Source organism: Rhinopithecus bieti, unplaced genomic scaffold, assembly GCF_001698545.2.
Source record: "Rhinopithecus bieti isolate Rb0 unplaced genomic scaffold, ASM169854v2 scaffold_11938, whole genome shotgun sequence".
In the NCBI taxonomy this organism is placed as follows: Eukaryota; Metazoa; Chordata; class Mammalia; order Primates; family Cercopithecidae; genus Rhinopithecus; species Rhinopithecus bieti.
The window spans coordinates 1,233,227-1,243,721 of record NW_016806961.1 but is presented as its reverse complement, the minus strand read 5'-3'; the positions used below and the strand labels follow the sequence as shown (position 1 = coordinate 1,243,721).

General features: G+C 44.2%; 1 protein-coding gene across 1 annotated transcript in view; it reads left to right on the top strand.

Annotated features, from left to right (window-relative positions):
* SRRM4 (serine/arginine repetitive matrix 4) overlaps nucleotides 1-10,495 on the top strand; it is a 178,830-nt gene that overhangs the window by 114,929 nt on the left and 53,406 nt on the right. The window contains exon 2 of the mRNA XM_017879080.1: nucleotides 6,934-7,080. Coding sequence (XP_017734569.1) covers nucleotides 6,934-7,080 — 147 coding nt within the window. The remainder of the gene's footprint in view (nucleotides 1-6,933; nucleotides 7,081-10,495) is intronic.

Below are 10,495 nucleotides of genomic sequence, written 5' to 3'. Positions count from 1 at the left end.
TTTTTTTTTTTTTCTTTTTTTTTGAGACAGAATCTCACTCTGTGGCCCAGGCTGGAGTGCAGGGGTGAGATCTCGGCTCACTGTGAGCTCTGTCCACCTCCCGGGTTCACGCCACTCTCTTGCCTCAGCCTCCCAAGTAGCTGGGACTACAAGTGCCCACCACCACGCCCGGCTATTTTTTTTTTTTTTTTTTTTTTTTTTTTTTTAGTAGTGACAGGGTTTCACTGTGTTAGCCAGGATAGTCTAGATCTCCTGACCTCGAGATCCGCCCACCTCGGCCTCCCAAAGTGCTGGGATTATAGGCATGAGCAACCAAGCCTGGCCTCTCAGTTGACTCTTATAAACAGGCAGGGCAGCCACTGATGTTCTTGCCAGGTAATCTCTCAGAGTCCCAGTTTGTTCTTCACAGTAGGGTTGGTAATGCTGGCTCGTGGGTTTCTTTGAAAGCTTCAATGAGAAGATAAGTGAGAAGTGCTTAGTTAGCTCAGTGTCTGGTATGCAGGAGGTGCTTGATAAATACTAGCTGCTGTGATGATAGAGTGATGTGGAGAGAGCACTGGGCTGGGAGTCAAAAGGTGGCAATTCGACTAGCCAGAGCTATGATATGAGTCACTGTTTGCCTTGGGCAAGTCCCCTTGGCTCTTGGGCCTCCATTTCTCCACTCTGTACAGAGCTGAGCTGGATCTGGGGTTCTTCCTGCTCCACCATTGTTGGTCTCTGATTCCCCAAACAGTGTTTAACTCGAAATCTAGTGCTTGGGGCCTGAAGATCTGCACCCAACACTGGGTCAAATGAGCACTTTGTTGGGAGCAGCTGACTGATCGGCTCAGTGAGCAAGAGCTTTGATGGGAAGCAGGGAAGCAGCTAGGGAGCCAAGCCTCTTGAGGAGTTTTGCAGAAAAGTTCAGCCCTGACTCTTATCGCAGCCTTGGAATCTGCCGGTTGCCATGACGACAGAGACAGCATCTAAGCTCCAGGTCTCTGATTAGCAGGAAGAGAGCTGGGAGGCCTTGAGGAATTCGGCACTCATGGCTCCCTCCCTCCCTCTGTGAAGTGGAGTGTGCCGGCCCTTGACTCCACTGTTTTAGCTGTCCCCGAAGATTTCGCCTTCTTTTAAGTATTTTTTTTAATGCGATATAGAAGGAAAATGAGGCAATTGCTGGTACTCCTCAGCAAGGATGGAACACAGAATTTTTCATAAGGACCTGCAAAGATGCAAGGCTGGAGGCAGGGAGGGGAGATGGGTGGGGCTGTGGAGGGCTGAGGCTGTGGCTGAAGCCTGATTCCACTGCAGCATTGAGTGACCTCAGACTCTTTATTTGTACCTCTGCTTCTTAATTTGTAAGGAGAATTAGGATCTGATCTGTGGTTCCCACATGAGATCAGTAATCACAATTCATTTGTTCACCCATCCATGTATTCATTTGTTCATTCGATAAATGTTCATTGAGCAGTAAGCTACACGACGTCAGGCACTGTATCTTTGGGGTTTCAGGGGTGAGGAAAGAGATGAGTTTCCTCTCCTAAAGCTTACATTCTAGTCCAGAAGACAATCATTTGGCAAATAGACACATAAAATGATCATTTCAAACACTAACAAACTCGGTGAAGAAAGACACCACAGGCTACTGTGATTCCCATCATAGGTGGAGCAGAGAGCACGGGAGTCAGGGAGGGCCTCTCTGAAAAGGTGACTTTTGAATAGAAAGAAGGCGCTGGCCATGCAAAGAGCTGGAGGAGCAGCATACCAGATGGAGGCAACAGAAAGCGCAAAGGCTCTGAGCATTTGAGGAGAAGCAATGATGTCATGTGGCTAGAACAGAGTGAGATATGAAGAGGAGTAGGAGATGGGTAGAAGAGGGATTGAAAGCAGGGTCACAGGCCAGATTGTGCCAAGTCTTTTAGTCTGGACTGTCAGTTTGGATTTTATTCCTGATCCAGTAGGAGGCTGAATTGCCTGCGATGTGTCTTTAAGATGCAGATTCCTGGATGTTACCCCTTAGAGACTCTGATTTACTACAACTAGGATGGGACCTAAGAATCCGTATTTTTAAAAGCTCCTTAAAGGCCTCTGATACTGTGCCAGTCGTGGAAAACCCTCAGCTACATGCTGTCTGAGTCTCTTTAAGTTTTAAGAAAGCTGAGAAGCAGCCTCTTGGAACATCTTGAAAAAAAGACTTTAAATGTTATGGTATATTACAGAGAATTTCCTTCTTCCTCCCCTTAGCGCTTCCTGTCTGCCTGACAGAATTCATTTTATTTCTGTTGGTTTTATTGCAAAATTCCAGGTGGGGTACCCAACACCAGGAAGGTGAAACCAGTACTATTGGAGAAAAAGAAAAATCTACCACATCAGAGGGTAAAAGTTACATAAATTCCTGCAACTCCATTGTGTCCTTCCTCACCAAATCATCTTCAAGATTTCCCCATATCTGATTCCTGACCCCTATTGCTGACAATGATGGATGAGGCAATGTCCTCACCCAAAGCCTTACACCCCAGGGCTCTGGCAGTAGCATCCACCAGCTTCTCCTATACTTCAGATAACTCACGCCTCTACTCTCTCCATTAGACAAGTCACTGAGACCTCCCACCCAATGCCAGCACACTCACCATGTGTTTATTCACTGCCAAATTCCTCACAGCTCTCAGCTTTTGCCTATCATGGGATTGCTTGTGGTATCGATTTATTTTCTACAATGCCCCCAGAGAGTTCAAAATTGTATTCTTATGTGTCTCCACCTTGACATAGCAATAATGTGTGACTAGCAAGAATTGGTCACAAAAGGCAGCTTCTGCCTTGGTCTCTTGGACAGATCATTGTCAGGGAAGCCAGCCGCCATATTGTGAGGATGCTCAAGCAGCCATACGGAGAGGCCCATGTGAAGAACTAAGGCCTTCTGCCCACAGCCAGCACCAGCTTGCTAGTCGTATGAGTGAGCCACCTGGGAAGTGAACTACCTTATGTGTCAAGTCTTTGCTGGACAATGCACACAAATCAATAAGCTCACTGATGTTTTCTGAAAGAAATATGAGGTTGAACAGAGAAGACGTGGATTGAGCAGTCTGAGTAGAGTGGGGCATTAGCTGAGTTATGGACCCTTTCTGAGATTCCATTCCCACCAACTATAACATCAGGAAATTAGTCCAAAGCATCTCAAAAGCACTTTCTAACTTTTGGAAACAGTGTTCTCTTTGGCTAATTCGTTACCGCTTTTATCGATTCATTGAAAAAATATTGCTGAGTGCTCACTAAGCAGCAGGCTCTGGGGCAGTAAGACCCAGTCTTGCTCACAGGCAGCTCACAATCCAGTTTGACAGAAGACAATCAAATGACAACAACATATTATTAAGAGTTGCTGGTAGGGGAGCAAAGGCATACCACGTCTTAGAAAAGAGGATAGATCTTCCCAAAAGCTTTCTCCCTACTCTGCTTTCTCCATCTCCTCAATGTTGATGCCATCCTTCCAGTTGCTCAGGCTCAAAACCTTGACGTCATCCTTGATTCCTCCTCCTGTCTTACTCTCTTACTTTTCACATTTAGTCAGCAGCAAATCATGTCAGTACTACTTTCAAAATTCGCTATAATCAGACCACATCTCATCCCCCACTCCATTCTGTTACTACACTGATCGGAGCCTGGACTATTGCAACCATTTCCCCATCTCTGCCCTTCTCTCCCTTCAGCCTTGTGTCCCTCAACCACTAGAGTGATCTTTCTCAAATGTAATCACACTTGTTCCAAAGACTCCTCTCCCATCTCAGCTGCAGAGAGCCTCAAAGGTCTTCCCATGACCTGGTCTCTGATCTCACCTCTTGCCACTCTAGCCTTTGCTTGCTGTTTATTATTATTGTTGTTATTATTATTATTATTATTTGAGACAGAATCTCATTCTGTCACCCAGGCTGGAGTGCAGTGGCATGATCTCAGCTCACTGCAACCTCTGCCCCCTGGGGTCAAGCGATTCTCCCGCCTCAGCCTCCTGAGTAGCTGGGATTACAGACGTGCACCACCACACCAGCTAATTCTTTTATTTTTAGTAGAGACAGGGTTTTACCATATTGACCAGGCTGGTCTCAAACTCCTTACTTCAAGTTATCCACTTGCCTCGGTCTCCCAAAGTGCTGGGATTACAGGCATGAGCCACTGTGCCCGGCCGCTCTTCCTTATAATATGCTAACAATTTTTGAACTTGCTATTCCTTCTGCCTAGGGCACACTTCTTACTTCCAGCAGATACCTGTATAGAAGCTATATATAACTGTGTAACAAATTATTCCAAATCTTTTGGCTGAAAACAACAACAAACAGTTATTATGGTTCATAGTTTCTGTGACTCAGGTATTTGACTGAGTGGTTCTAACTCACCATCTCTCATGAAGCTGTGGTTAGATGTCAACCAGGTTTGCAGTCTCATGGTAAGGCTTGATTGGAGCTGGAGAATCCACTTCCAAGGCAGCTCACTCATAGGGCTGACAAGTTGGTGCTGACTGTTGGCAGGAGGCCTCAGTTCTTCTTCACATAGGCCTCTCCATATGGCTGCTTGAGTGTCCTCACAACACGGCTTCTGCCAGAATTATCAACCCAAGAGAAGAAGGCAGAAGCTACCTTTTGTGACCAAGTCTTGAAGGTCATACATCATTACTTCTACTACATTCTTTTCATTAAATGTGAGTCACTAAGCCCATCCAATATTCAAAGGGAGATAAACTAATTTCTATCTTTTGATCTTTTGATGACAAGAGTGTCAAATAATCTAAGAATACATTCTAAACTGCCCAAACTTTAAGATTAGTCCTGAATCCTTCAAGTCTCCACTCCCTTGTTACTCCTCCGGAAGGACTTCCCTGATTATTATATACAAAGTAGCAGCCATTCCTCCCATTTCGTAGCTCTGTCAGCTGAAAATGATGGCTCACACCTGTAATCCCAGCACTTTGGGAGGCCATGTCAGGAGGTCTTCAGTCCAGGAGTTCAAGACCAGTTTGAGCAATATAGTGGGACCCTGTCTCTACAAAAAAAAAAAAGAAAAAAAAAGGTGGGTGTGGTGGTGTGTGCCTGTGGTCCCAGCTACTTGGGAGGTTGAGGCCAGAGGATCACTTGAGCCAGGGAGTTCAAGGCTGCAGTGAGCTGTGATTGTGCCACTGCACTCCATCCTGGACAACACAGTGAGACTCTGTCTCAAAAAAAAAAAATGTGTTACCTTTCAACAAGCCACATTTGTACTTGCTATGTGTTTATTATCTATTCCTCCATTTAGAATGTAAACATTCCATAATCACAGGAGATATCACTGTCTTGTTCACTGTATCTCCACACCTGAAACTGACCTGGATACAATGAAGGCACTCAGGAAATTGGAGTTAATGAATACAGGTTACCCTAGGCCAGGACAAGTGTGGGAAGAGGCAAGCCTTGCTGGGTGTTAGGCAGAAAATAGAAACTTTGTCAGACAGCAGACAGGGCAGCATTCCTCAGGGATAAATGGGCAGAAGTAAAGGCATGGAAAGGTAACCCCCATAGCAGGAAGGTTTAGGGAAAACTGAAGCTGAGCAGGACGGAAGGGAGTTCTGAAAGCACAGAGTTGGCAGTGAGAAGGGCTGAGAAGCCCTAATTAGAATCTCCATCCCTCCAGGGCTTGCAGTTCTACCAACTCTGCTTCTAAAGATGCACTCATAAGTGGCTGACAGAGATGGATGTGTTTTGCTGCCCTTCCTTCAATATCGACTGGGCTTGGCTTGCTCTCTTAGAAGCCCTAAGGAGCAGGGGGCTTGTCAGATGCATTCATCCTGAGTCATAAAACCGACCTGGATGCACCGATGCAGGAGCCTGGTGCATGAGACATGCTAATGCCTTTGATCAATGCTCGACATGGGGTCTGAAGGCAGGGTGAGCAGGGAGGAATGCTCTCTGTGTGTCACCAAATACACCTGTTTCTCTCAAACTCCTGACTCTTCCTAGTTAAGAGGCAGGAACTTGAGTGACAGTCTCTTCAAAAACTGATTAACCAGGCAACTTCTTTGCCCTCTCAGGAACTCCCATAAAGAAATGGGACTCATAGGCGACTCCTCGGTATTCTCTGCAGCCTTTGTCAGTGGCAGAGGAGGGGGCTTCAGGACTGCAGGCCTTCATGGGGACTGCTGTCCCAAGTGGGTGGTTCATACCAATGAAGGACATCAGATTGGAGATTTGGTTTACAAGGAAGTAAAACCAAAGAAAACTGACACTTTTGAGGCCTTTCTGCTTGTATATTTTATCTCATTTTATATTCACAATAGCTCAGCAATATATGAATTGATATTATTCACTATTTTATAACTGAAGAAACTGCAACTCCGAGATGTTGTGACTGGCCCCAGACACTATACCTACCACGTAGTTAAGACTATTTGAATCTACATATATGTGGTCCATACAGAAATAAGGCAGAGAAATGGAATAGAAATGGCAAAGGGGCGTTTACACTAATCTTATCATGCTTTGGCCTCCCAGTATGTCTTGAGAAAGGAACTGAAATGCTGGTTTCCAGCATCTCTCTGTGATTTAGTCCAAATAGAATAAGCTATGCTGCTGTGACAAATAAACCTACATCAAAGTGGTTTAACCTAACTTCAGTTTATTTCTCTCTTGCAAAGTCTGATGTGGTACAGGCATCTTTCCTCCATCAAATAGTTTCACCTTTCAGAATGTGTGGACTCTAAAGTCACTATGACAGAGGAAGGGGGAGCTGGAGAAGGCACACGGATCTCGATTGCCTTGAACTGGAAATTGCATGTGTTTCCTCCTGCTTAGAGACCATTGGCCAAAGATAATCTCATGGGCTCAACCTAACTGCAAGGGAAGCTGGGAAATACTAGGAACTCTGAATATTTAATGAACGTTAAGTGTCTCTGTATATTCTAACACTTTTGTGTCCTTATTTCTTCCTCTGTAGGACAGAGCCCCAGAATAGCCCCATTGTCCCAGCTCGGGATGGACCCTCGGAAAAGCTGGGTCAGCATCTGGCCACTGAGCCCTTGGGCACCAACAGCTGGGAGAGAGACAAGGCCTGTCGGGAACTGGGTGCCGCCAGAGGACACAGGTGAGATCCAGTGAGGACGTTCAAGTTGAAGACACAGAAATAAAGTCTACTTCTCTGGTCATGGCTCACCTCTCCCTTATGCAAGTTCCTCTTTCAAACCCTTAAATCAAGGGTTAGTAAATATTTACTGTGGAGGAACAAATCATAAATATTTTAAGTTTGTAGACCCAGTGGTTTCTGTCACAACTCCTCCTCTCTGCCACTGTAGTGCAAAAACAGCCCTAGGTATTATGCAAACAAAAAAGCATATCTGTATTCCAATAAAGTTGTATTTATAAAAGCAGGAGGCAGGCTAAATTGGCCCACTGGCTGTAGTTCGGCAAGCCCTACCTTAAATGACAGAGTTCCTTTCCATTTTAATGGCTCTATGAGCCGCTGACTCCCAAATCATAGTTTCAGCCCAGACCTGTCTCAGGAGTTTCAGGTCTTTGTATTTTTTCTTTTACTCAGTTATTTAACTAGTACTTCTTGAGCACCCACTGTGTGATGGGCACTGTGCTAGCACACATATACAGAGAGCACTGTGTACACATACTGCAGAAAAATGCTGTATACTCAGCATTTTACTGAGGCTGGGAGAGGTAAAATGAGTTCCCCAGAATACAACAGCCAGTAAGTGGCAGAGTGAAGTTTTGAACTCCAGTCTCTCTGATCTTAAACCCTTGGCTAAAACCCACTCCATGATCCTATGGATGCTACTGGAAAAAAAAAAATTATCCCCTGCCTCCTATTTTCGGCATACACTTACAAAGCCTGGCCCAGGCTTTGTAAGGCCTCTGGAAAATCTATTTCTAGAAGATGTGATAACTGAATTTTGGAGAAGTGGCTTGGGAAACTGGAATCATTTTTTTCCTTTTAAATTTTTATTTCATTATTATTTTCTAACTTTTATTTTAGGTTTGGGGTTACATGTGAATGTTTGTTGCATAGGTAAACACATGTCACAGGGGTTTGTTCTATACATTATCACCCAAGTATCAAGCCCATTACCCAATAGTTATCTTTCCTGCTCCTCTCCCTCCACCCACCCTCTCTCATCAAGTAGAGCCCCAGTGTCTGTTGTTTCCTTCTTTGTGTTCGTAAGTTCTTATAAGTGGGAGTTAAGTGGAGCAATTTTCAAAAATGAAGTCTTCCCCACCACCTAGGCTGCCCTCTCAGGTACAGGCTTTAGTTACGCTGCAATTTCAAAGAGAGAGAAACAGTTAAGCCCTATCAACTTGGAGAAGTGAAGTTCAACCACATGTCTGGAAAGTTTGCTCCAGGAAACAGGAAGAAAGTAGTTTCCATGATAGGCAGAGGGAGATAAAGAAAGAAGTGAGAAGGAAGGGAATTTCCCTACTTTTAAAACATTGGGCCAGACGTGGTGACTCACGCCTGTAATCCCAACACTTTGGGAGGCCAAGGTGGGAGGATCACTTGAGGTCCGGAGTTGGAGATCAGCCTGGACAACGCGGTGAAACCCCTGTCTCTGCTAAAAATGTAAAAATTAGCCAGGTGTGGTGGCGAGCACCTGTAATTCCAGCTACTCTGGAGGCTGAGGCAAGAGAATTGCTTGAACCCAGGAGGAGGAGGTTGCAGTGAGCCGAGATCATGCCACCGCACTCCAGCCTGGGTGACAGAGTAAGACTCCGTTTCAAAATAAAAAATAAAAAATATTGTCTCCTACATGGAATCTGTGTGTACGAATCTCGATCCTGTCACTTACGAATCGAGCAACCTTGGGCAAATTTCTTTTCCTCCGTGGGCCTCAGTTTCACAGCTATAAAATGGGAATGTTGAGATGTAATTCTCAAGGTCAGGATGAGGATTAAGTTAGACCAGGCATGTACAGATTGTGGCAGTGAGGCTACAGCATAGGAAATCCTAAGATATGTTAGTGAGAGTTTCATGAAGCCAGAAGACAAGATTCCGGTCATGAAAATCTGAAAAAAAATGATGCCGTGTCGTACAGCGTCTCTGTTGTAGAGCTGTTGTACTCTAATGTACAGCGTGTGGGCCTCTTGCTCTCTTCTATCTGTGACTGACCCTCTGATATGACAAAACTATAATAATGATGATAGTAATAACAATGATAATAAAAGTAATCATAATTATGGTAATATTATATAATAAATTTATAATATAACAATTAATTATAATTATAATAACAGAAACCCCTTATACTGTCCTCTTACTCTATGCCAGACCAGGGCACATTACCTAAGTCAGCTCCTTTATTCCTGGAAGCAAACTTAGGACACAGGTACCATGTTTCTTCCCACCTTGTTGATGATCAAGATGAGACTCAGAGAGGTCTCTGAGCCCCGTTGGAAGTAAAAGAGTTGGACTTTAAATCTAGGTTTGTCAGCTTCTGAACCAGCATTCCTTACTGCTGCATACTTTACTGCATATGTAACCACTGTGTTTTGAACCACTGCATACTTAACCACTGCATGTTTAATCGATGCATGTTTAACCACTGTGTACTGCTGCATACTTTACTGCATAGGTAACCTCTGCATATGTAACCACTGTGTTGGAACCACTGTGTACTTAACCACTGCATTTTTAAAAACTTTTTTATTATGCTTTAAGTTCTAGGGTACTTGTGCACAAAGTGGAGGTTTGTTACATATGTATACATGTGCCATGTTGGTGTGCTGCACCCATTAACTAGTCATTTACATTAGGTATCTCCTAATGCTATCCCTCCCGCCTCCCCTCACCCCACAACAGGCCCCAGTGTGTGATGTTCCCCATTCTGTGTCCAAGTGTTCTCATTGTTCAGTTCCCACCTATGAGTGAAAACATGCGGTGTTTGGTTTTCTGTCCTTGTGATAGTTTGCTCAGAATGATGGTTTCCAGCTTCATCCATGTCCCTACAAAGGACATGAACTCATTCTTTTCTATGGCTGCATAATATTCCATGGTGTATATGTGCCACATTTTCTTAATCTAGTCTGTCATTGATGGACATTTGGGTTGGTTCCAAGTCTTTGCTATTGTGAATAGTGCTACAATAAATGTACATGTGCACGTGTCTTTATAGCAGCATGATTTATAATCCTTTGGGTATATCCCCAGTAATGGGATGGCTGGGTCAAATGGTATTTCTAGTCCTAGATCCTTGAGGACTTGCCACACTGTCTTCCTCAATGGCTGAACTAGTTTACAGTCCCACCAACGTATAAAAGTGTTCCTATTTCTCCACATCATCTCCAGCACCTGTTGTTTCCTGATTTTTAGTGATCACCATTCTAACTGGTGTGAGATGGTATCTCATTGTGGTTTTGATTTGCATTTCTCTGATGGCCAGTGATGATGAGCATTTTTTCATGTGTCTGTTGGCTGCATAAATGTCTTCTTTTGAGAATTGTCTGTTCATATCTTTCACCCACTTTTTGATGGGGTTGTTTGATTTTTTTCTTGCAAATTT